Source organism: Podarcis raffonei, chromosome 7 (genome assembly GCF_027172205.1).
Source record: "Podarcis raffonei isolate rPodRaf1 chromosome 7, rPodRaf1.pri, whole genome shotgun sequence".
Lineage (NCBI taxonomy): Eukaryota > Metazoa > Chordata > Lepidosauria > Squamata > Lacertidae > Podarcis > Podarcis raffonei.
Window position 1 is genome coordinate 60,976,312 of NC_070608.1, and position 26,784 is coordinate 61,003,095.

The 26,784-nt window shown below is 42.1% G+C and overlaps 1 protein-coding gene across 1 annotated transcript in view; it reads left to right on the top strand.

The window, feature by feature from the left end:
• The window catches only part of JARID2 (jumonji and AT-rich interaction domain containing 2), a 184,675-nt gene that overhangs the window by 132,337 nt on the left and 25,554 nt on the right, over window positions 1-26,784 (top strand). Inside the window, exons 4-6 of the mRNA XM_053396823.1 lie at window positions 5,005-5,174; window positions 12,743-12,919; window positions 19,120-19,349. Coding sequence (XP_053252798.1) covers window positions 5,005-5,174; window positions 12,743-12,919; window positions 19,120-19,349 — 577 coding nt within the window. The remainder of the gene's footprint in view (window positions 1-5,004; window positions 5,175-12,742; window positions 12,920-19,119; window positions 19,350-26,784) is intronic.

Here is a 26,784-nt window from a genome sequence, read left to right on the forward strand (position 1 = left end):
TCCTGAAGCTGAGGCTCCAATACTTTGGCCACCTCATGAGAAGAGAAGACTCCCTGGAAAAGACCCTGATGTTGGGAAAGATGAAGGGCACAAGGAGAAGGAGACAACAGAGTACAAGATGGTTGGAGAGTGTTTTCAAAGCTACCAACATGAGTTTGACCAAACTGCGGGAGGCAGTGGAAGACAGGAGTACCTGGCGTGCTCTGGTCCATGGGGTCTCAAAGAGTCGGACACGACTAAACAACCACAACCATGGGTGCAAACTGGCCTTCCAGGTATTGTTGTATTACAACATCCATCATCCCTGACCCATTGGCTATGCTGGCCAGGCTGATTGGAGTTGGGAGTCCAACAGCACCGGGAGCGCCACAGGTTCATCACCCCTGCTTTAAACAATATTATTAAACTTGCAAGTTCTGTTATTTCTGTCACAGTGAAAGCACTCCAGGCCTCTGCTAAAACCTTGGTTGATCAGTGGTTTGTTGTGTAAATGTTCAGGCTGCTATTTGCCATCACCTTTGTGGCTGACATGAGTTACAATTCAGCAGTATAAAAGCACATTCTGAATGTTTTATCGCACTGAATGCAACCCAGAAACGGAACCCAGGATTGATCTGTGCAGACAGAACCAGGCTCAGCTTTCAGTGACTAGGCGTGGACTACAGGGTGTTAAGAGGAATATCTTTACTTTCCATTATGGACAATCATCATGATTCCATCCTCAACGGACAGCCTTTTTTGATTCCCTGCTTCTGTCAGTTGTCTGTATTATCAGGTAATAAAGGGGAAACATTACTGGAAGAAATGAAAAGAAAGTAGGTAGCAGACTCTTCAGCTACTTCTTAGAATACTTTTATAGTTCATTGCAAGTAACCAGTGCACTTTAAGCAATTCTGTGGTACAAGGTTGGAGAGAATGGTAAAAATGTATTAAATGTTTGTGGGTATACCCATTCCAAATTGAAAAATAGCTTTCACACTGCCACATTTAGAAACAACACAATATAGCCTAACTGTCAAATGACAAAGCAGCTATTGGGGTCTTTACTAGGAGATTGAAACTCTGCCTAAGTTCCATTACTAACCACTTACGTCCTGACCCTTTGAACTACATTGCTAGATGGCTGCCACCTTTCTTCATCCTGTGTATATGTAGGTGTGGATGCTGGTCAGTTTCTGCACTGTAGTCAGCAGAAGCTGTGTGCTACTCCAGCGAATGGGTGCCCGCTAGTGACTAAACCATTTATGTTGTTATACACTATAAATATCTTCATGGTACGAGAGCAGAGCTGATCCTGCAGCCTGATATAATTTCATAGTCCGAAGGCCACCAAAGAGGCCATTTTAATCATCCAAGCTAGCCTCCTGTGCAGAATATATATTGGCTGAATTAGATCATCTATTTTAAATCATATTGTCTTGATAATTCCAGACTGTTGCAAAGGCTGTCCATATTTTCCGTCTGCATAGGATCTTGACTCTGGCATTGAATCTGACTTCTTGAAAACATTGGTTTATATTTTTAATATGTTCATAACACTTTTCATAAACTAGGCTGTGTCTCTCAATCATTCAGAAAGCAAATGTTTAAGGAAAGGATTTTCTATTTCCATAGTTTCACGGCCCCATTTTCATTTCTCCAAGGATTTATTGATTTAAAGGGATACATAATTATAATGTAGGTGATTTTATAATGAGGATTTTTCAGAGTTTTGGTTCTGTGATGAGAAACTAGTGTGCTGGATGAGATTAATTGGTTTACATTACGCTTAATAGAAGTGTAGGATTACTGTTTAAAGGTATGATTTGTGCATTATAAAGTTTTTTTAAAAAACGGAATTGTTTAATAATTACTGATCATATATAATAAAAACTATTATGGTTTGTTTATATGATGGTTATTGTTTCAGTGCCTCTGGAAAAGGTATTATTAAAATTTATTTTCAGTACCATTTTGAGTTCTTAATTTCTGTATTTTTGCATACTTTCCTAATCATTAAATTCTCCTGAAATTATTATACTCCTGCTTCATTGCTACCTGCTGCTTTCAACAGAAATTTATTGATAGTCCACAGACCTTCAAAGTCCAAAAACAACCCGGGGGGAGGGGAGGCCTGCATGCCAGTGGGTAGGTGGTTCCAGAGGCAAAATGTGGGTTAGCAGCAGATGTAATTTGTACCCTTTTAACATAGGCTACATTCCAGGCACAAAAGTCAAGCATTTGTACACCCTCCTTCACACATCTCCACACAGACAACCAAGAGGTATTATCCTAGTTCAAGGATACATGTCAGCAAGTCAGTAGCCCTCGGAGGGGGGTGGGCACAGAGCAGGGCTGGTGAGCCGTGTGGCCTTGGGAAAAGGTGTGATTCGGTTTAGGACCGAGGTATCTGAAGGCCCATTTTCTGCGTTATGAGCCTTCCAGCCAGCATTCCCTGAAATATTCTTGGATGGGACCAATGAGGAGCCTTTTCTGTAGCTGTGCCTAAGTTCTGGAACTGCCAGAGGAATGTTGCCTCAGCAGTTCGAAAGCACGTCAAAGTGCAAGTAGATAAATAGGTACCACTCCGGCAGAAAGGTAAACGGCGTTTCCGTGCATTCCTCTGGTTTGCCAGAAGCGGCTTAGTCATGCTGGCTACATGACCCGGAAGCTGTACGCTGGCTCCCTCGGCCAATAAAGCGAGATGAGCGCCGCAACCCCAGAGTCGTCCACAACTGGACCTAACGGTTAGGGGTCCCTTTACCTTTACCTTAGAAGCTAGTAAAAACCTTCCTTTTTCAGCAGGCTTTTGTTTTTAGATGGCTGTTTCATTGTATTTGTTTTCATAGGCTTATTTGGAGGTGGAGACTTTTTTCTGCTGCTGTTTTCCTTTTTAGAGTGTTAATGTTTTTGTAATTGATACTTTCAATTTTATGTTTGCAGCCCCCTTGGGCTTCTTATGAGGAAAGGAGGGTACAAATGAAGAAATACCTCTCCCTGTACCAGCCTGTTCTGATCCTTAAGGGGAAATTAATCAGGTGGTGACATAAGATCAGGCCTTCTCCGTGGTGGTGCCCTGATCATGGAACACCCTCTTGCTTGAAGTTTGACTAGTCCTGACATTGCCTATTTGCTTTGCCCTGTACCCAGACCTCTCTGGCTCCATCACCGTGGCACATTCTTTACGCTGGCAGGGTTGAGCTCTAATGCTGCTGTAATTCCTGGTGAGATTGAAGCTTTTGCCTCTTGTCTTTCTCAATAGCCAATGTTTCACCTCTGTGATTCTTAGGTCTCTCTAGCACAAAACCAAAAGCACAAACCATAACCTTCCCAGATTCATCATCTGCTTAATCTCCAGATGTTTGTGGGGAGGGAACACAAAACATGATGTCTTAAATGGGAAACAGCTAGGGCATATTTTGTGCCCTAAGAACCTTTCATTTCCCCCCACCCTTTCTGCCCCCCTATCCCTCCTGCCCTTTATCCTCCTGTGCCAGGGGAACCTTGCATGTGTACTTGTGAGAAAATTGGTTATGCTGTGGAGAACTGTGGTTGATGCTTGATATAAAATGTAGTATTATGGGAAGGGAAAAAATGTGAATAAGCTTGTGTTAATTCTCACTAAGGGTGTATGAAGGGACAATCTGGGAGTCTTTATGCAAATGACAGCAGCTTGGCGGGAAACCAGCAGAGCGTTCATTTTCGGCTGTTGAAATGACATGAACTTGGCATTGGTTTCAGAGATGCCGCAACTCTTACAAAACCAAAGGCGTTAGCTAGTTGAGGAGCGTAGACTCTGCAGTCATCCTGTAGCAAAGCAGGGACACATAATCCAATTGAATTGGGTGAGCTTTAAAGGGAATCTAGTTTGAAGGAAGGTCTTCTGTGGGCCAAAGGTGGCACAGAGGACATCGGCAAATTACCTGTGTTTCTACCAGGATCTAATTATTCATATTCTGGATCAGTTCAAATGCATGGCAATATTTATCCATCATTAATGAACTGTCTTCCTGGGAACTTAACAAGATTGCCCCACTGTGAAGGTTCTGTGTCACTGTCATAGATAGGAACTGTTCTTGCATTACTAGGGTGACATAGTTGCTGCTTCCATGTGGCCATATCCTTGCCGCTCTGGTAATGTTCAAATAGGCAGTGCATTCAGTATGCCTGAATGATGTGGTATGGAAAGAAACCATGTTGTATGCCCTTCCAGAGTGGTCTACATTTCAGATGATGCCACACTTTCACAGAATGCAGCCACATGGAATTATAGAAGATACAACCATGTGCTTTGAGCAGCTTGACTTGTTAAGAGAGGTGTGATTTTTCTTCTTCTTCTTCTCGCTGCTCATGTGTATTTAAAGGGACAAGAGCCTAAAAGAGCATATGTTCACAGGGCAAATATAATGTGCAGCTCATGAATTTTGTACGTGCCCATTGTCTCAGAGTACAAAGAAAAAAATTGAATGGGCTCTCAAAGGAGTTTATGAATCAATTGCCTATTCAGTGAAAGACAGTGCTGCTATTGCTGCAAAAATGGAAAAGCCCATGCCATATCATCATCATCATCATCATCATCATCTAAAGAAAGTTTACTTTTTAAATATATATATTGCATGTGTTCTGCTTTTACCTAATATTTCTCATCCTTCTGACTTTTTTTCATTTGTTTCCAGGTATTAAAAAATTATGAGTTTTATATCTTCTCCATATAAAGATGGGTGTGATATTCACAAAGTATTAAAAATTGCTGTTTATTTGCAGTTTTAATTCTCCTCCTAATGAAACCTCCCTTGGTTACTGTAGAAGCTGTTTTACAGGGGTTTTTTTTCTTTAAAGCAACCTAATATTTCTGTGAGATTTATAACCAATTACAGTGCTCAAAAATATACAGAATTGGCATGTTTATGAGACGGCTATATTGGCATTAGCTTAAAAATCTTGCCCTTCACATTGACTTAATTTTTGCTTCTCTTCAGCTGTCTTTCCTTCCTAATTGCATTTGTTTTCCTCTGTTTTTCTTAGGCCAAGGCTGCAAGCACAAAGAAAGTTTGCTCAGTCTCAGCCAAACAGTCCCAGCACAACTCCAATAAAGATAGTGGAGCCATTATTGCCCCCTCCAGCTACACAGATTTCTGATCTCTCCAAAAGGAAGCCCAAGACAGAAGATTTCCTTACATTTCTCTGCCTTCGAGGTAAGTGTGTCCCCTATCCCAGCATACCAATGTAGGGGAAAAAATGAACTTTTAAGATTTACACTCCAGATACACATTTCTTCCCCATTACATAGTTCCAAAAGTGCTCGAAAAGAGCAATTTGGAAGAAGGGAAAGTTGAGGACAGGAAAGAGGAAGAAGGTGGGGAAAATCCATATTCCTCACTGCAGAGTGCACCTTCTCTGCTTCTGACTTGGAAGCAGTACAGTCATACCTCATGTAACGTTTGCTTCATGTTACATTTTTTCAGGTTGCGTCCCGCGGCGACCCGGAAGTACCGGAAAGGGTTACTTCCGGGTTTCACTGCTCACACATGCGCAGAAGCGCTAAATCGTGCTCTGTGCATGTGCACAAGTACCAAACCACAGCGCGCACCTGCGCAGATACGGCACTTCAGGCTGCGGGCTTTTCATGTCGCGAACAGGCCTCCAGAATGGATCCCGTTCGCAACCAGAGGTGCCACTGTATTATCTCATAGAATGTTTTCTGCAAATAACTTGATGAATTTTACCCAAAATTTCCTCTCAGCCTTTAAATTCTGTCTGATGGCTGAGGACAGAATTCCATGTCATGTGTGTATCCGTGGAACAAAATCCTGACAGCTGCATTTCCTAAGAGAAGAGCAGCCACTCAAGGAATTTTGAGTGGAGATGTGCAAGGTTGAGGTTTTTTAACTTCCCTCCTGCTACGGATTGCCCCTGTTCCACATTGATCTTTCACTGACTCCATCCCAAGTGTGAGGCTCTCAACATGTATTGGAGGCACAGAGGTTAAATTATGATACCTCCAAAAGGCATCTTTAAAATAAAGATTAAAAACCCATGGGGACTCTAAATCTGTTTTTGAGGGCAAATACATATTTGGAACTTTTTTAGTTGGAGCAGAGAAAGACCTAAATGTTGGGGTTAAAGCACCAAAACTTACAATTTTCTTGCTGCTAAAGCTGCTTTTTTACACAGAGTTTAGTTAGCTAAGTGTACAACCCTCCAAAATAAGCATAAACGTGCCCTATAGGTATAGGGTTGGATCCAGACTTTAGTTAGTCATTTATGTTCCATGATTTCAGTGGGTCTACTTGAAGCATGACTAAGTCTAGAATCCATCCCATAGTCTCTCCTACTGCATAGTTGATCAAGACCTTTTGCTAGGAGTGGGATTATAGTTGATGGATTATATAGTAGACACGCCTAAATCTTCCTTTACTGTACTAGCTAAATAGCAACTGGATCCCCTCTTATCAGAATAGAATTTAACTTCCAGATACATTTTCATTCAAGTTGGTTAACCCCAAAGAGTGCTGTTTTTCCTGAGTTGTATATCACACAGATAGAAGATGTTTTGAGAATGGCAGCTAGCGCTACCCAGCCACTGCTCTTCCTCTGTAAACTACATGAAGAATTATATTTGACTTTCAACACTTCAGGGAATATAGAACTGTGTGCGTGTGTGTGTGTGTGTGTGTGTGTGTGTTCTAACCATAATAACGAACAGGATGTAGCCAAATGGGTGGGGAATTCCGAGCACATCACTTTTAGAAAATCAATCTTTAAAATGGATTATTTAATTTACACTGAAGCACTTTTTTTATTTAGGTACGTTTGCATGCTTACTTTAACTTTAAAAATAGCCCCAAAAGTATGTTAGACTCATTTTTAAAATAGCATTTTTTAAGAACACAGTGACAGCCAGAAAGCAGCATGGTTTTTTCCAGTCTTTCTTTTTTTAAAAAAAAAATTGCTAAGATACTTTGTCCTAAAAAGAGATAGCAGAGTTTGTTAATATATCATAGTAAAGTTTGGTTTTTTTAGTGTTTGTTGTTCTTATATTTATAAGATTTGTTTTAACATAATCACATGTTACAATCTAAAAGCTCTAGAGTGAGAAATCTTTGGCCCTCCAGATGTTTCTGAACTACAACTCCAATTATCTCTAGTTATTGGCATGGGGGGGCAAGAGTTCCCCACATTTGGACTAGACTGCTTGACACTGGGTAGAATAAGGGCTGCACAGTGTTAGTGTGTGACCTCATGGAGAAGAGGAAGTTCCCCTGTGACAGCACCATTTCTTCTGTTGAAGCCAAATGCAGAAGTCCCTCACCATCCCTTCTTAGTGTAAAGCAGAAGGGTAGAGACAAAAGCTCCAGTGCAGAATCAGGTTCCTCCTAGATAATGGTAGTGGTTAAATTCTTGTCCAAGACTTGTAGAAATTGGGGCAAATATGAGCTACAATATTCATTCATTCATAAATAAAATGTATTACCTGTCTTTCACTATGAGGTCCCAGGTAGGGTTACAACAAACATAACTTTAAAACAAATAAATATAAATATAAAATATATAAAATAAACAAAAAAAGTTCCAAAATGGAACAGAGGAGTGTAAATTCAGCAAAGGAGGCAGGTCGCTAAAAAACCCCCTAAGCAGACAGTAGTGCTGAATCGTGGGTTGCTGGGGTTCAGAAAGGCAAACTGAAGAATTCCTTTCCCCAGGCCCCTTCCAAATCAGGCCAAACCTCCTTGAAGTTGAGGCCTGGTTTCAGAAGGCGCCTCATTCAGTGACCTTTCCAGTTCTCTTTCTTGCCAGGCTCAGACTTATCAAAGCAGAATGGCTGGAGTGTTTTGCGTAACATTTGCATATGCTGGATGTAAATGCATATTTATAGATGCAAATTTAGAAGTAATCACTATAATTTAAATAGTAATAAAACTCATCTCCCCATAGTGAGAAAGACTATGATCAGTTGACCTATCTGGCTGCACAGACTAACAGGTGCTAACTGTTGATGAGTAACTTCAAGGCGACTGCTTGTTTTTCTTACATTAAACTGGGTTTGGACCAGATAGAGGGCTATCCTCTGTAAAATAGGACATTAAGTTAAGCCTCATTAGTTACTGTTCAAATGGACATTAAAACTATATTAAGCACTTTGATTTCCAAGGATATTAACAGTTTAAATCTGTGCTTATTTGACAACCCAACTGCCCTAAAACTTGGATGGCCCTCCTACCTTGCTTAACCTCTGAAAGGTCATGCAGCTTAAAGCATTGTATCCAACAGAACTGTACACAAAGAATTTCTCAAGCCCATCCACTCCCCATTCCTGTCCCCAATGGGCCATAATAATAGCCTCCTTAGTAACACTAGGGTCTCTCTTAAGCTGCATTCATTTTGGGCACAGGTTAAACAAAGCTGAATAAGCACATTCCAAAGCAAACTACATGTTTACTGATGTGATCATGAAAAGGCTCCTTGAAAATGCAACCCAGGAGGAGAGGAATGGGCTCCTGCTTGCTTCATGGCCTCAGTTTGTCTGTGTGATATGTACAGGACAAGGAAAAACGGAAAGCTGACCCCACACTACATAATCCTAATTCTCTCCCCCACCCCACCCCAAGTGGGCAATATTTGAAGTTCAAAAATGCCTCAAAATTTCCCATATTCAAAAGGAACGAGGTGTGCATTTAACAGCACGAAGCAGTCTCTTCCTCTCAATAGTAATAAATCTTGACACCTTTCAGCTACTCAAATCTTCAGATAGGTAGCCTGCCTATAGTTATTTGATTCAGGATTTGCCTTTGATGATTTTTGCCACAATAAATCATCAGCTTTTGGTAGGTAGCAGAGAAAAACTGGTATTCAGACAGAAGACTCAAACTTTAATCTGCATTAAAATACTGTGTAGTAACAATTGGCTAATTATGTAGTTAAATAGGATTATTGATTGACCCTAAGCCTTTGATAGCTCTAAGTTTCAAACCTCGTGAATCAAGAATTCAGTCCTGGGACATATGTAATAATAAGAGTATAGTTAGAGTGACCTCTTCAACTATTTATTTTAAATTTAGTTTTAGTAATTGCAGCCAGTTTCTGTTCTTCTGGGAGTTGGGCACCATTTATTTAATTAATGAATATATAGTGTTTAACATAAGAACTAATTGAATTCATTAATTTTTGTAATTGCATCAGCAGATTTATTTATTTAAATTGTAGACCACCCTTTATCCAAAGATCTCAGGGTGGTTCACAGCATAAAAATACAAAATAAAAACACAAAATGCATAATAAGAATAAGACACCCATAAACCACCCACCCCTCCCACAAACTTAAAAGGACATGGAATGTTAATCAGCCAAAGGCCTGGTTGGAGAGGAATATTTTTTCCTAGTACCTAAAGATGTCTAATGGGACGAGTGTTTAAATGTTTGGTCGCTATCTGGTAGGCTAACTCCAGGCAAATGACACACTGTATAATGGGGTCATTAGGAATACATTTCTAGCAGGAATTCATTTATTGACCTGTGCATGTTTTTGACTTCATCCATCTGCTTTTTATCTACTGATCTTTCCACGCTCCACCTTCTCAATCGTTGCTCTCCCCCCTCTGGCCTCATCTGATAGTGTCCCCATTTTCATCTCTATAAATTGCTTGAGGGTGGAAAGTTTACTGATTTGTGGGTGCTGCAAGGTTTGTGCTCACGTGCAGTTTTTCTGCAATCATATCACCAGTAGATTTACAAGCAATGCAGGAACCAAGTGCGTGAGACTTTAAGCATATAATCCACATTGGCTAGGAACACTTTTATTATGAAAAGAGATTATTAACACACACACACACACACACACACACACACACACACACCTTTCTTCTAAATTTGTTTGCACAGTGACAATAGTTCTGGAATTCAGAAATGACAGAAAAATTGGCTCTGAGTGTTCCCACATGATGATGATGATGCTAATTTCAAACTTGTTTAAAGTTTTAGTTTTACTTTCTTCATGATAATGCCATTCACCCCTTATCCTGTTGTCCCCTCTGTGAAGAGCGGTCAGGGGTCAGGAATTGGGTCTTTTAGTGCAAGATTCTTGCCAATCAATTACTCCACTCCCCATCTCCAACAAAGAATAAACAGGGTCTTAAGTTTCCCCCCAATTTCTTTCCCATAGGATAAACAATTGTCCCATGCTCCACTGCTTTCACTAGAGCTTTAAAGGATTGGGGGGGGGGGGTAAGAAGATTGGGCTGTATGTCACAGCCGTAATACCAGGCTGTTCATGGTCCACTAGTGATGGAGGGCACATGCGTTGAAGGGCAGTCTGTCTTTCTGCTCCTCACCTTGCATGCAGACTTTTAAATTGACCCAACCACCCACTGCTCCTGTTTATTGAGGCACCAGCAAACTCTACCCTATGTGATTACTTCTCAGAGAGTAACAGTGTATGTACAGTCATTCTTTTCCCTTGGAGGCTACAGACCAGATTCTCACTTACACTATGGGTCCTTTGCATCATGCTGGCAAGTATAAAACCAGCCTTTAAATAGATCACATTCTATTTACACTGAGGCCTTGGTGCCAACGTAAATGTGAGTCAGGCTTTATATCCTGAGTGCTGAGGTGCAGGCAATGCAGCTTATGCAGGATTTTCCACCTATATATGTACTCATGAAATGGAGCCTCCTGTCAAAAGGCACTGGGGGTGGTGAGGGGACCCTAATTCTTCAGAAATGTAGCATTTGGCATACCATGTGTTTACTCGGCCAGGCTTAAGGCCCACATACCTTGACCCGACTTCATCCCTAAATCACTGTGACGGCTTAAATTGTTTTAGTGTTTTTCAAGTGCACTGCTGGGCTGTGTTTAATTGCAAGGAGAAAGAGAGTATCAGAAAAGGGGAAAGGAGAGAACCACATGATTTGCGGAGAAGAACCCAGTTTTTCCAGAAACCCACAGCCCAAATTACACAGAACGCTATTGGGCTGAAATGGTTTCTGTGGAGGTTTGATGTCCCAGTTTGATTTCTGTGCAGATGAAAACATTTAGTTTTCACTTCAGTAAATAGTGCAGACACTCTGCCAGGTAATCCTGGAAAGCAGTGAAATGCTGCTTTTGGCAAAACAGATGCTGCCTGTGCTGTTGATGGGCTTGAGGCAGTTTTCTTTTTTAAATAACAACCCATATCAAGCTGAGAGGAAACAAAATTATTCTGGAGGCCCTGAAATGTTGTGGTATTTGTGATTTTCTGTTAAAGTTGCCAGTAACAGCATCACTTCTTAACATACCTGCTTACATTTCCCCTTTTGTTTTATATTTATCTGCCTTCCCAGTCAGCCTGATAAAGAATTCTGTTTGACTTGAAAGCTTGCCCAAAGCTCTTTCATTACATGGTTCAGTCGAATGTGCAGCGACCTACTTAATGTGCTGTCTCTGCCATGCTGAGTGTTGAGCTGTTGCATTTGATTTGTCTCTGTTGTCTGAATAACTCTGTGGGTAATTGTTTAGACCAGAGTTGGGGGAACCTGTATGTTCTTGAACTCTTTACTCAGCTGCCCCAGCCAACATTTAAATTGTTTAATCTACTCTTGGATAACTTTTACTGGTGGTTACCAATTTCCACAACATGTTGGAATTTGTATTATGACACTCCTCCCCCCACCTCTCCTGTAAGCTATCTTGTGAATATGTTCCAGACTGAAAAGCAGGATAAAAAAAGATGGTTCAAGTTGCATTTCAGCTATAATTAAATTGAAATCCACAAAGATAAAAGAGCACCCCTAATAATTTGGTTCACAGAAGCCAAGAGCTGCCATATCTAACTACAATCGTACTTTGGAAGTCAAACGGAATTTGTTCCGGAAGTCCATTCAACCTCCAAAATTTCGGAAATCAAAGTACGGCTTCTGATTGGCTGCAGAAAGCTCCTGCAGCCAATTGGAAGCCACGGGTGCTCCATTGGATATTCCGCTTCCAAAAATAGTTTACAAACTGGAACAGTCACTTCTGGGTTTGCAGCGTTCTGGAGCCAAAACGTTCGAGAACTAAGCTGTTCGAAAACCAAGGTACTATTGTATTATTAATGGAGTAGCCTGCAACCACCTGGGTCTTCAGTGTTATTTTTTTAATCCTACATTTATGAAAAATTTAAGGAAGCAAGTTCTAAGCTAGAGACTTCCTCAGAGAAAAAACGTGTTCTCTCCCCATAGATGATATTGGGGTCAAGCCTAGGTGTGATGGGGCAGTCATTCAGTTATCTTTCCTGTTCCCATATAAAGCAGTGTGTCGTTAAGGGTTAAGAAGGGAGCACACAGAATGAGGGCTGGTTGTGTGAAAGAGACAACTCTCACATATAATTTGGCTTTTAGCTGCATTTGTGGGCAGGCACCATTATCCACAAACACAAAGGGCTAAGCTGCCAAAGTGCTGCTTAAAATGGGTTTAGCAAACACACCCAGTGGTTTATGTGAGCAAACTATTACCAGTGCTACATGAGAAAAGAGATTCCCAAACCAAATAGGCATCTTTAATAGGTAATTGGCTCCCACCAGTTAAAAGAGCGGAAGCTGTAAATTTTCCCTGCTGAATGTTGTGTGCTGTGCTGCTATTTATGAAACAGGTGGGAAGAGACGGGGAAAATGGCACCCTAAACCCCCAATGTGTTCATCCGTCACCCACCCACCACAAATCCTAACTGATTGCTCATAGCCCATGTTTTAATTGAGGTTAGTAGTTGTGTGCAATCAGATGATATTTAATGCATTTGTCTTGGTATCAGGTTCTCCTGCCCTGCCCAGCAACATGGTATATTTTGGAAGCTCTCAGGATGAGGAGGAAGAGGAAGAAGAAGATGAAGAAGCAGAGGACATGAAGGTGACCACAAACAATGCTTCGTCTTCATGCCAGTCGACCCCCAGGAAAGGGAAAACACAGAAGCACGTTCCAAATGGGCATGGTAGGTCCTTAAATGTAGAACTTCATTTGACAGTGATGAGTCAGGCTATGTGTGCTTAGAGTTAAAGATGGCATCTGAAGGCTGAACTGAGTTCTCCTCCAGTCACTTTGTACTTGTGCAAATAGTATGAAGATTAAATGTTAGCATCTTGCATTGTATTCCCACCCCCACCCCCTCTTATCTCTTGGGGAATGGAGCAAATATCAAGCTGTTTAAACGCTCATGGAGATGACTGGCATGCAGATACGATTTATTTAGAGCCAGTGTGGTGTGCTGGACTAGGATGTGGGAGACCAGGGTCCAGATCCCTCCTTGGGCCAGCCACTATTTTTCAGACTAGCTTAACCTTCAGGGTTGTTGTCAGGCTAAAATGAAAATGGGTAGCACCTTGTTCCATTCCATTATAATGGTGGAATTATAAATGCAATTAATAAATAATATTTTCTTAAGAGTATTGAAGTTAATCAGCATGATGACCAAGTTAGACCCATTGATTCCATTGTGTTTACTCTGAGTAAAACTTAGCTGAGTTAACTACCTAATGAATTTAGTTTCATAGGAAGCTGCTGTATGTCAGATCGTTAGCCCATCTAGCTCAGTATTGTCAACTCTGACTGGCAACTCCAACTGCAGTATTTCAGACAGGGGTCTCTCACATCTGGAGTTGTGAGGCATTGGAGTGGCGGCCCTTTGGAAGAAAAGCTGGTGCTGAGCTTTGCCCCTTCCCCATAGGCCCCCAAATCCTTTGGCTAATTCTGTTGGCTTCAGCCCACACTTAATGTTTTCCCTACGTGTCTTCTTTCCTTTCTTTTCTGTTAAAAACAAAACCCACAGTGTGAAGCCAGGGGCAGCAAGACGTGTGTCCTGTAAACAGCATTATTTTTCCTCTCTCTTATTTGGGATCCTGTTTTCCTAGTTGCTAGGTTAATACATTAGCACTGTCACTAATGCTGCATTTTTGTTCCTGTAGGATCACATCAATTACTTTCTTGCAAATCAGCAGAGCTGCCTGAGTCACAATGTATTTTCTTCACACGGCCTTCATGTCATATCCAGATAAATTGATCAGCGCCTTGTCAGTAGAGCCTGAAAAATGTATTCAGCACTGAGTAGCTTGAAGCCCTAAGCTCTGATAGCCAGGATGAAAAAATACCTGGGCTCCCACACCCCCACCAAAGTCATACATATTCTATTGACATTGGCAGCACCTTCACAGTAAATCAGTTCTACTTTCTTTCCCTGGGACTCAATGATAAATTCTCTTGCCATTCACGCCCCCTTCCCCCTTTGCTGTGTCCTGCAGGGGATGCCTGGTCAGCGTCTCTTGGCAGAGGGAAACGTTTCTTTATTTGCAGCTCCTTTTGCATGGAGGCAAACACTGGCCATGGTTCAGCTTTCTCTGACTGAAGTAAATGAAAGTAGCAGGTGAAAGCTATACCTCTTCCCAGTTCCATTCTGCAAAGGAGGGTGGGGTTCACCCTGCCCTTGTGAAGAACTGCTGACAATAACCACTCTTTTCCTATATCCAAATGCTTCCCTCAGTTAATTGAGACCATAACAGGAGATCTGCCTTGCCCTATCTTGTAACAGGATATTTCCAGTTGGAAGGAAGATGGCAGTTGCATCCATGACCTGCTCTTTATTTAAATAGTATTATTTTAACATTACATGTTAATATTTAATATTTGAATACTTGAAGAATATTTGTTTACACTATATCTATCCATCTGTAGTCATAGACATACATACATTTATACTTACCGTATTTTTCGCTCTATAACACGCACCCGACCATAACACGCACGTAGTTTTTAGAGGAGGAAAATCCGTAGGCATGCCACCCATAGGCATTTCCTCCATAACACGCACAGACATTTCCCCTTACTTTCTAGGTGGAAAAAAGTGAGTGTTATGGTGCAAAAAATACGGTAAATGCCTCCTCCTTTCTCTCTTCTTTTTTTTTTATCCGATAGCTTTGGCTCTGACTCATTTCATTTCAGGTTCAAGCCTGATTTTGACACTGAAACATGTTTGATCCCTGCCAGGAGATGTGGGACGTGTGTACACAATACAGTTTTCTTTTATTTCTTAGCAGTGTTTAATACCACTGACTATGTTTAGCCTAGTGGACCAGCTCAGTTGGATGGGTGTACAGGGCACAGTTATACGGTCCCACTCTTACCTGTAGTATTGGTTCCAGAAGTTGGCATTGACGGGGCTCTACTTGACACCATGGCATATAAAGCCACTGAGGGGTGTTATCTCTGTGCTGACGATACTCAGCTGTCATAGACTGGCAGGAGGCAGAGGAATGGTGGGAGGCACCAGCTTGGGATGCCCCCAAAAGAAGGCTGAAAGCCAGGGATTGGTGATGGGACAACAATGAGTGGTCAGAGGGAGAAGACTGGGAGGAGGAGGTGTCAGGACCTGAAGACATAGCAGGGTTTAGTGAGCAAGAAGAGCCTGTGGCAGAGTGCAGTCCAGAACCGGAGGCCAACAGGCAGAGATGAGGCAGGCTGATGAAGAAGCCAGGAGGCCTCCCCCTCCTGCTGCAACCAGCTCCCTCTCCCCTGGTCTCCGAGAATCCAAAGAGGTATGAAGAGGGCAGAGCAAAAACAGGCAAGATGACGGAGCCTTTCATTGCTTAGGAAGGAACCAGTAGAGGAGGAGCCTTAGGGAGTTGTGGGAACTGGGAAGGCAAGGACCTTCAGTCCCCACAACTGCCTCATAGGGGCAAGATCTACCAAGAAGAATCACTGTACTCTCTAGGCCTGGCCTCCTGAGCTGTCTTGTTTCTTTGACTAAAGAGTTAATTTCACTGATGCCGTGTGAGTTATTGCTGGCCTGCTCCTGGCACCCGCTCCTGACACCAGCTCTTGATTCTCTCTGCCATTTTAGTCAGATGAAACTGTGCAGATGCTCAATTGGTGCCTGGCCTGGATGAGTGCCAGTGAACTGAAGCTGGATCTTGGCAAGGCACAGGCACTGTGGGTAGATGGTTCCTGTATTCCTGTAATTAGTATTTAACCTGTTCTGTGTGCTGTAAAAGAGCAGGTTTGCTGCTTGGGAATGCTCTTAGCTCCAGCTTTGTCATTAGAAGCCCAAGGGTTCTTTGAGGCATTAGCTTTGGCTGGTTTCCCAGTTGTGACCATTGCTGCACAAGGTATTCTTGGCCATGGTGATTCATGCTCTTGTAACTTCCCAGTTGGACTGCTATGATGTGTTCTGTGTGGGGCTGCCCTTGAAGGCAACATAGGAGCTTCAACTAATGTAGAAAATGGCTGCCAGAATTTTAACTTGGATCTAGGCATATCCATACTACACTAGTCATATTATACTAATCAAGAACTACAACGGTTGCCTATTTATCTCAAGACCCAATTTAAGGTGCTGATACCCATATACTGGAAGGAGCACCCCTTCCTATACTAGCCTGCCTCTGTTTTGAGATCTGCTGCTGAAGCTCTACCCTAACTGGCTATTTAATTGGAAGTGCTGGAAATGACAATAAAGGAGACGGCAGGCACCTTGGTTATGCAATCCCCTCCCTTTAAGAATTGTGCCTGGCACAGACAGACATTACAACTTTTTCAGTGCCAGGTAAAGACACTTCAGTTTTCCCCATTTATTTTTACTTGTGTGATGCCCTAGACTTCTATATGTTTTTAGCTGCAGCTTCAATCTTGTGTTTTTATTGCATATTTTACTGTTTGTGATAAATATAACAGTGCTTTTTGTTCACTGCTCTGGAATCTGTTGGTAGTAAAAAAGCACTTTAATTAAATAAATAAAACCAAGAAATGTGCATAACATTCACTTCAGTTGACATCTGGCTAAAAGAAAAGGGAGGGAAATAGTTAACCACCGTATTATTGTTGCATGATTATTGCTCAACCGAAAGTGCACTGTTTGGGAGCCTGGGAGCAGTACTGATCTATATTGCAACATGAATAAGACCCAAATGCAGGGTGTGATAATTTTCGTGGTTAAACTGTTTTCTGAGATAATGCTGTGGTTACCATGTTGGGAAAGTGGTGGGGCAGGTTTGTTTTTTAAAAAATAATTCCCATGTGACATTGCCTTGTAGTATTTGACTAGCTCATTAGTTGGCCTAGGCCAGGGTAATGACAGTGTTGAAGTGTTTTCATTTGTTTTTAATCTTTAGAGCTCAGAAGCTGCAAGGCATACACAGTGAGCCTGAAATGTTAATTGTTTGTTTTTGGCCTTGTTTTTAATATTTAGAAATTCCAAACACAAACATTACAATACATTTTTCCAGTGCTTTTTTTTCTAGAAAAAGAGGTGCCAGAAGTCACCATGGACTCCTCCCTCGTTCTCTTATAATTGCAGTGGCACCCACCTGAGAGTTCTGGCAAGTTCCGGCTGAAAAAAAGCCCTGCATTTTTCCATTCCATAATCATTCAAAGCATTTTTGATATCTTACTTCCTGCATACCTTTCCGCAAAAAGATACTGTTGTGGAATGAGCATTTACTTACTGTGTGACATCTTTGTAGAAACTACTGCTGCTACTCAAAACGTCATTCCTTGTCATTGCATCATGTCAAGTAGGAAGCGGTCGGCAGGCTTCTGGCAAGTGCCACTAGCTTTGTGTCCTCATGAGTGCGCCATGAAACCATTGGCGTTCCAGCTCCCTCCATGCCCAGCTCTGTTTTAACAGTGTGGACTGGAAAAGGATAGTCAGTTGTGTTTGTGGTGGGTTTTGGCAAATCTTCTTCTCTTTTCCTCCTCTTATCAGTGTGAAATGCTTTGATACTTCATGTTCTCCTACAGCTGCAGACCTAAAGTCCCCGATGAGTGTTTGTGTCCACAGACCAAAAGTGGCGTCACTAAAATCATGAGAGTTATACTCTTGCCCTTGTGCCCCTGTGATTCTGCTGTCCTTTGGACATTAAGCAATCTGTTGTTTGAGAAAATGTTTCTCTTGGTGTCTGTCACACACTTGAAAGTGCCCCATAAATGCTAGACATTATAACCACTACCACCATTATCAACATGATCTCAGAGAAAGGAAAGTGGCCTGTGGGTTGAGGTGGCTTGACCAGTAACCAACCCTTGAGTATGCATGCTACTTGCTTCTTGGTAGTGATGGTCCACCGATTGGTCCTGTGAGGCTGCTCTGGCCAAGCTTTGTGACATCAGGTACGGGGCAAGTAGGGACACAACGGGGCCAAATAGAGGGTTGCGCCTGCAAAGCCCTGCCCATAGTACACTACAAAATAAATAAAAAATCCTTCCAGTAGCATCTTAGAAACCAACTAAGTTTGTTATTGGTATGAGCTTTCATGTGCATGCACACTTCTTTCACACGAAAGCTCATACCAGTAACAAACTTAGTTGGTCTCTAAGGTGCTACTGGAAGGAATTTTTTAATTTTGTTTCAACTATAGCAGACCAACACGGCTACCTACCTATAACATAGTACCCTGCCTTAGTCTTCTGTACATCGAGGGCTGCAGAGAACAGTAAACAGATCTTTGAAGCTGATTGTTGGGATTTCAAAGCACCACATGGGATGAAAATGGGCCACCTGATACCACTGCCCACCTGTCAAACTTGGCGCACAGACGGATGGGGAGAGAAGGATTTGGTGCCCACCAGTCAGATCCTGTTCCCCAGCCTTGTTTTGTAGGCTTGTGCATTGTCAGAGATAGCCAATATGATGCCCTCCAGATGTTGGGCATCAGCTCCCAACATCTCTGGCCATTGACCATGTTGGCTAAGGCTACTGTTATGGATAGAATGCTAACTTTGCTACTCTCCTGAAGCTCCCTCACACCATTCCTCCTGGTGTTAGGGCAGCATTAGACCATGCACGTCGCAGCTGCAAAGTTTATTTTTCTTGTGCCAGAGCAGTGCAGGGGCTATGCAACTGCGCAGTGTCTATCTGCAAGCGGAACGGACTTCAACTCTCGTAATGATACTTCCACTTCTCCTCCTCTCCCCTCCAGCCCCCCAGATTTGCTCTGAAGGATTGGGGGACCATCCAGAGCAGATTTGACATTGGGAAAGAGAGGAAGAAGTCCTGTTACGACTTTGGATATCACCCAAAAGTATCAGCTTGTCACTGCTGCTGCTTTTGTACTGTTGTTTTCAAAAGGAGTCTGAACTGGAATCTGTGCTTGTCTTGTTCTTTTCTACTGCTTCTTCTGCTCACAAATGTTTCTTCTCCCTTCACAGTCTTCAACGGATCCAGCAAATCAACAAAAGAGAGAGAACATGTTCAGAAACACAGAGTCAAAGACACAACGCCAGGAAAGGATAGAAATGGCGAACACAGGACTGAGAGTCGCAAAGACCAGGCTGCTGCTAACCACCATTCTTCAACAAACATGGGCTTTTCCACAAAAGGGCTCAATGCTAACAACCACCACACCCTTCATCGATCGGCTCAGGATTTAAGGAAACAGGTAGTGTGTGGTGCACCAGTTGGGACAAAACTGTCCAAATTTATCTTGAGATGTTTTGAGGTATATTTAATGCTAGTTCTACTTAGGTCGCCTGTTATGTTGTTGTATTGTAAGGACACACACACTTTATTACCGTACCTTAGTTGCATGAGGGTTCTTCTTATACAGTTTTAAAACATCTGTCTGATTGGTTGTAAGAACGAATTCACATGACCGTGTTATTCTGTGTGACCAGGATAGCCCAGTCTTGGAAACTTTAGTTCCATATAGGTTTCCTTGAGGACAGGGTCTTTTAAAAAACCTATTTATTTAACAAATAAAAGAGAGAAAAGAATTCTTAAAACAACAATAGTACATTACATGGCACATGATACTTACAGAAGATTCCCTTCCTACCCCAAATACATTATAAGCAAAACCTGTTTCTGGGAGGCAAGCTCAGCCATGATTAACATATCACACCCCCAGTTGACAGCAAAAGATTGAATGGCTACAGTTAATAATCACATCCTCAGTTTATTTCAAATTTACCGAAGAGGTTCTGTAGGAAAACTGCTGTGTCTGCGCTAAATTTCAGCACCTCGGAGTTTAGAGGCCCTTATCTATACAATGTCCCCCCTGCCTTTTGTTGTGCTCTCAATATCTATTTCTCTCTCTCTCTTTATGGTAATGATTCTTAGATATAGTGCCAGAAATCTCTAGTACCTCCATGAACCAACAGAGCCTAAAGCAAGGCTTTGTTTGGCTGATGTTTATTCAGCTGGAGAAGGCTTGGAAAGACCTGAATGCTTTTGGCTGTTTGCCTATTGGCACTCCTTGAGGTAACTTCCCTATCCATATTTAGCAGTTAGGTCAGGAACCCCCAAGCCATGATTTGCCAATATGTGCCTGCCTGATTTAGATCTTTGTAAATGTAAACCAATAGACACCCCCTTGAGATTTGCATGCAGAACCAGAAGGGCTAACACAGGTGAGATTGACTTGTAGGTCAGGTTCAGATGATCTCTCTCAGCATTAAACATGGTTTATGAAGCCAGAAGTGAGTGTTGAGACTGAGTGGCCCTGCTTTGCCTCTCCACCTCCTCTCCTTAGGCATCAGTTTCAGTGCTCTGCTACTGACTTGCATTAAGCCAAGAGTTTCCTGTTATGTCTAAACTAGAGAACTGTGGCTTAATGTTAAGTTAACAAACCAGGATAATAAACCAGGGTCAGGTTTTGGCTTTTTACCCTGGTTAGCTAAGAGTTATTAAGCTCCCCAGTTTGGACATTAAAGGAAACCCCTTGCTTAATACAGGCCTGTGAATGAGGTGGTGGAGCTAGCATGAAAGTTGAGGGGGAGTGGGAAGAGGTGCTGGACAAGACGGTTGGCCCCTGTGCTCATGGTTTGTGAAGCTAGGAAAGATCTACCAAACCTGACCATAGTAGTAATATCACCATTTATTCCATTTGCTTCCTAAAATTTATATACCATTTGATTGTAGAAAAAAACAACAACTCAGCTTTCCCTGTGTTCATTTGAACAAGTAGACTGAGCAGAATATGAAGATGGAGGTTCTTCGCCATCCCAGAATGAGACAGCATTAGCAATATCAGAAATTCCTTATATACACACATATGTTTTCTGGATGGTCCACAAAAGCACAGGAGATGTGACTTGACACAGGTATTTGTATGCTGTTAAAAACAGCAACAGGAATAGGGCCAGCATTGCAGTGCAAACCAGGGTGGAAGCTTAAGAAAAAAACAGGAAAATGATTCCAGTACTTCTTCCCTCCACGTGCCCCCTCAGTTTCCTGCAGATAATCTTGCAAGCCACCTGTGTGAAAAGGTTTTCATGGCACTCCTAAAGGTGTACTTTCCCCCCTTAACTCTTAGTCTTCTCAAACAATTGTATCTCTCTGAGATAGCGACATCAGCACATGCTAAACATAAACAGAACACTCACAAGCATAATACTGTAATGAAATAGTGGGGCAGACAGATAATTAAAAACCCTTTCCCAGGCCAGACAAATTTGGCTAATGTTGCTATATTAAAGGGATGAAATATCTTCTGCAATTTCCCCAAGTCAATCCTAGAAGTAGCCTCCTTGGTCACTCTTTGTATATGAGTCTATAGATAAATTCACTATGGGGTGAACTCCTGTAATGAAAATCCTGTTTTCCCCAGTATAAAGTAGAAATAGGCATATAGAAAGATTTACAACTCAGCATTAGATCACAGCATTATATTTTATGTTCTTAGGATGAATGTCAAATTATTAGTTGTGCCCGAAAAGAAGACATTTGTTGCCCGAGTCATCGCTCCATCCCCCTTTCTACTTTTCTATAATGTCTTTCCTGTTTTGTAGATCTACACATTTCCCTCTGCTGTGTGTGCTCTGCTCTTTCCCTGCTTTTTCTGCTTTGCTCTCTAGCTCCTTTCTCAGTTACTTGAAAGGAGAGGAAACCTAACTCAAGGAGGCCCTCTATTGATTATGCAAGAGAAGGTCATACAATTGATGCAAGATTATGAGCTGGCCCCTTATATTAAGAGTTCTTTTCTTTCTTTCTTTTTTAAAAAAAAGGTTTAAGAGAACGCTTAGCTTTTACATTCAAGTGTGAGAGTTGTGTGAAGACAGAATGTGTTCTACTTGTCTGGTTGGAGAAAACAAAAAAGATCAGTTGTGTGTGTGTGCGCGCACATGTGCTTCTGATTAGTTTAGTCTGTGTAACAAGTGATAAAGCCTAATGATTGATCACTGTTACTTCTTCTTAAAATTAAATTGACTTCTTTCTTGTGTGATCAGTGTAAGCACTGCCTCGCGATGGAACTCTGGGATTGGAACCTCTATGGTGATCCTCCGCAGCCAGCAGTGCAGACATTTAATAGGCTGACTCACAAAGGTTGTGTGTTTTTGGTTAATGGGGGGAGACATGTCAACAGTAGAAAGGTAAGAAACTGCGTACTGCAATTTCTTTTGCTCTCTTCTGAACCTGGGACCCGGAAGGCTCTTTCTTCTAAGGCAATTTTATGCAAAATAAAAACCATGTTAACTGTGTGAAATCTAGAAACTAGACTAATATTTTTCTTCCTTATTATTGATATGCAATGGACTTCATTTTTGGAGAGAGAGTAAAGTATCTGGAAAAAAAAATTCATAGTAAGCAGATGGGGAAAATCACCAGCTGCTAAGTTGGTCCCAGTATTGTCTCCTTCTAACGTCACCACTTGGTTGAGGGGAACGTTCTGTTTGGAAGCAGAGATGGAAAATTGAGAATGCACAATGTGCTCTCAGATACTGATGTAGAATCACAGAATTGTAGAGATGGAAGGGACCATGATGGTCCTCTGCAATGAATTATATCTTTTTGCCCAACGTGGGGCTCAAACCCACAACCCTGAGATTAAGAATCTCATTCTCTACCGACTGAGCAATCCCCACAGTCTTCCTATGTACTGTTTTAGAAGCTTGAAAAGTGTGTATTTGTAAAACATATGCACCTATGCAGTTTCTTAGCTGGCTCAGAAGGATCTCATTTGAGGTTTTATTGAAGTACTTTTCTGCACCTAAGTGGTCATGATGGTTTGCCATTTCTAAAATTCTCTATGTAATATCAGAAGTTTCTGTCTTGGCAGTTTTTATTAGAGTTTACAGCTGGCAAAGAAATTAAGTGTGAGAGAATGTTTAGGTATGTGTGCATGTGTATGAGAGAGAGAGAGACAGCTTTCCAAGTGTCCAAACTAGTTATAGAGATTCTGTCACTATATAATCTTACCCAATCCAGAAGTCTTTTCTTGAGGCTACAGCTGGCTTTCTTTGAGACTGCTACGTCTACTTTCATGTAAATCCCTTAGAGGTTTTTGATTATTAAGCAGCATATATATCCTTTTAAAATTTTAAAAACATATACTTTGCATTGGTTTCAGTCATAGGCCAGTTAAGACAGACAGAAAATTTGTTTCAAAGGAACCAGTATGCAGTCCTCCTGAGAGTTTTAATCCCTCCATTTCAAAAGCAAGATTTTTTTTTTAAGGGGGACCTACCTCCTTGTTCACAATTTAGAAAATTTAATTCCTTTTACTTCACAACTGGTCGCTTGCCTCTCTCCTTTTCACTGTTTTTCCAAAATCATGTGCTGTATCCTGCTTGCTTGCCTGCCTGCCTCCTTCCCGTCTTCTAATGTTGCTCTGACACAACCTTTCTCTGAGATTAAGCCCTTTGCTCTTTTCCTTCAAGGTGCTTACCAAGATCTTCGTTTCCGCAACTTACCTTCCTGATCCAGCCTCGTTTCACCACTGCTGTTGCTTGATTCTCTGCTGAGTGCTGACCCTTCTCCCCTGACCTCGTTCTTCCCCTCTTGAACTGTCTGTCTCTTCTTGTAACCCCCTTAGATAAGAGCAGCAGCACCTCTGACTCTAAATACGTGTCAAATGTTTGTCGGAGTGTGTTTTTAAAACATGTGTTTCTGTGGTTTATGTCACCAAAATGAAGAAATTGGGGGGGGGAGCCTGAAACAATAGCATTTCATTAGGGGAAAAGTTATGTTCCCCAACTGCTGAAGCTCTGTGAGAAGCAAACTAACTGTGTTTATAAGGTTATTGAATCAAGCTTCCAGGGGTAGAGTTAAGAGGGAATTTTTATAGAACTGCTGTGTGTGCAGCTGTATGTGGGGGGTGAGGATGTGTCTTTTTAGGAGCTGAGGCTGGTGAGTTTTTAAGTCTTCAGTTCTGGCACTGGTTTATAGAATCGTAGACTTGTACAGCTGAAAGGGACCAACCCCCTGCAGTGCAGGAATATGCAGCTGTCCCACACAGGGATTGAACCTGCATCCTTAGTGTTATCAGCACCCTGCTTTAACCAACTGAGCTATCCAGGCTAATGTTGATGTGGTGTAAAATATGCTTGAGTCACGGGAGAATTGGAAGCTGTCTTATGCTTAGCCAGGTCATTGGTTTTCCCAGCCCTACTTGGAGAAGTGCTGGGGAGTGAACCTGGGACCTTCTGCACTCAGAGCAGATGATCTGCCACTGAGCCACAGTCATTCCGAAGCTATGGAATGTTCTGTGACGTCACATGAAGTCTTCCTATGCCGCCGTATCAGGCACCCCACATTTAACATACGTGCCGAATATAGGCTGTTCCTTATATTTTAGCAAGACCTGACCACACTTTCACGAAAGATAGCTATGCTAAGGTTCCTGCTTAAACCATTTGCATCTCATACGAGATAATGAAATCATGACTGTAGCACATCCAGTGAAAAGGGCATGAATACTAGGTGCCTGTGTGGTATTAGGTGTAGTGAAGCTTACAGAGGAAATGCAAAGCTGTTTATAAACGGGGGACCAAATACAGAATTGTAAAGCAGTGTTAATTTAAAATCTTTTTGATTAGTTGTGGCTTCCCCTTTCTTCTATAAATACAGTGGTGCCCCCGGTTGCGAACAGGATCCGTTCCGGAGGTCTGGCCGCATCCCGAGGAATTCGCAACCGGAGGACCGCTTCTGCACATGCGCGCGTGGTGAAACCCAGAAAAATACTTCCGGGTTTGCCACGTTCGCATCCCAGTTTACGTATCCAGAGGGATACGTAAGCGGAGGTATGACTGTAGTCAGTTTGCTTTAACTGTTGTACATTGTGTTCTAACAAGTATCCTATCACCTGACTCTTTGAAGCAAGCAAATTTGCTGTGTTTCAATCCCTTCTACATTCTAGGCCTTTGTGTCCTAATGTGCTGTTCCTCATTGGCTGGAAAGCAGAGTTTTATGCATTTACAGATGTCTGCTTCTTTCTAGGCAGCCCTTCTGAGTAGCTTTCCTTGCTGAACAGCATCCTATTCCAAATAAACATAAGTGAAATATGTGATTAGGATTGCAAACCACTCCCACAGAGACAGGAGCGTAGGAAGGGAGGTGGTGGGGGCGTTTCATCTCAAGTGCCATCCTGGGGGGGGGGGGGTGACAAAAAAAAAACCTGGGTGGATTGCCACTGCAGCAATCACACACACCCCCGGTGGACCACTGCCGCGCTGATCAACCCCCTGGTTGGACCACTGCCATGCTAATCAGCCTGCCCCCTGGGCAGATCACCCCGCCCCCATGGGCAGATCGCCCTGCCCCCGGGTACACTGCATGAGCGCCGCTCCAGGTGCCCGAGCAGCTAGCTCTGCCACTGCTCAGAGGTTTCTGCATCCTCAGTAGCTGCATGGCAGGAAGACATTTGGCAGATGTGGCTTCTCATTGCCACAGAGGTGCTGTAGCTTCCACACAGCTTCCTGCCACTGAACCTTTTGGGAGGCACTGAGTTGCCTTTCTTACAGCTGGCAACAGTAGGAAAAAGAAGCACAGTCTTTGGAGAATAAAGGTTCAGGTTTATGGTTCCTGGTGCCACTAAACAAGAAATAGTACATGAGGCTAAACATTCCACATGCTCGCTCACATTAATTCTTGCACACTCATTCAGCTTGGTGCTCTATTGACCAAATAATAAGCACAGTTGGAAAGATATGTTGCATGGTTGCTGTATAATGTTTATTACGCCACTGCATTTTTTGGGGATATCTGTTTGCTGTCTCTTAACAAGTACTGGGCTTCAGCAGTTATATAACACAAAGTTGAAACATGTAAACCTGGTTTTTCTCTCCCCATAATAAATCCATACATTTACAAATTCATAATTAATAAATTATACAGTTAATAAATATTTGGGGAAATTCAACAAATGATAAATTGCAACAAATTCCCATTGAAATCAATAAAACTTGTTAGCTGTGGGTCCTGTCATTTGCAACTAACTATTTCAGGAACAAAAACAAAGCTGCCTAGACATCAAACTTCTTGTGGGGGCAGATATAGAATCTGCACATAACTACTGAATTACATTTTGTACCTCCTGGCTATAATATAATTCTGGAAGTGGGATTCTTCAGAGCCATGCTAATCTCTTGGGTGCATATTGGATATAATTGTGTGCACACTTGTGAATCTTACTATTTTATGGCAGTAAAATAGTGAGAGATTCTGGTAATTTTCCGTTATTAGTGGTTATTAAGTTTGCTTGTGTTTAAGTTCAAATAAGTTTAGAAGGCAAATGAGTAGACACCTTGGTAGATGGGAATTGGGTGGGGAAAGGGGGTTAATATTGGAAAAGGAGGATTGGTTGAAATGAGAAGCGAGGAGCATGAGTTCCCATTGGGTCACCCAGTGGGGCTGTGTGCATGTGGCTCAAATAGACATAGACTGGAATAATTCCAATATGGAATATGGAAACTTTTGCCCCAAAACAGATTTGATAATTTGGATCCTTCCAGTTGTATCGTTTGCTGCTGCCAGGCATCCTTACTTTTGCCCCTGCTATATTTTCAAGCTGTGCATATTTCTTAACAGTTTTAAGACCCCATCTGCACTATACATTGAAAGCAGTATCATATAACTTTAAGCAGTTGTGGGTCCCC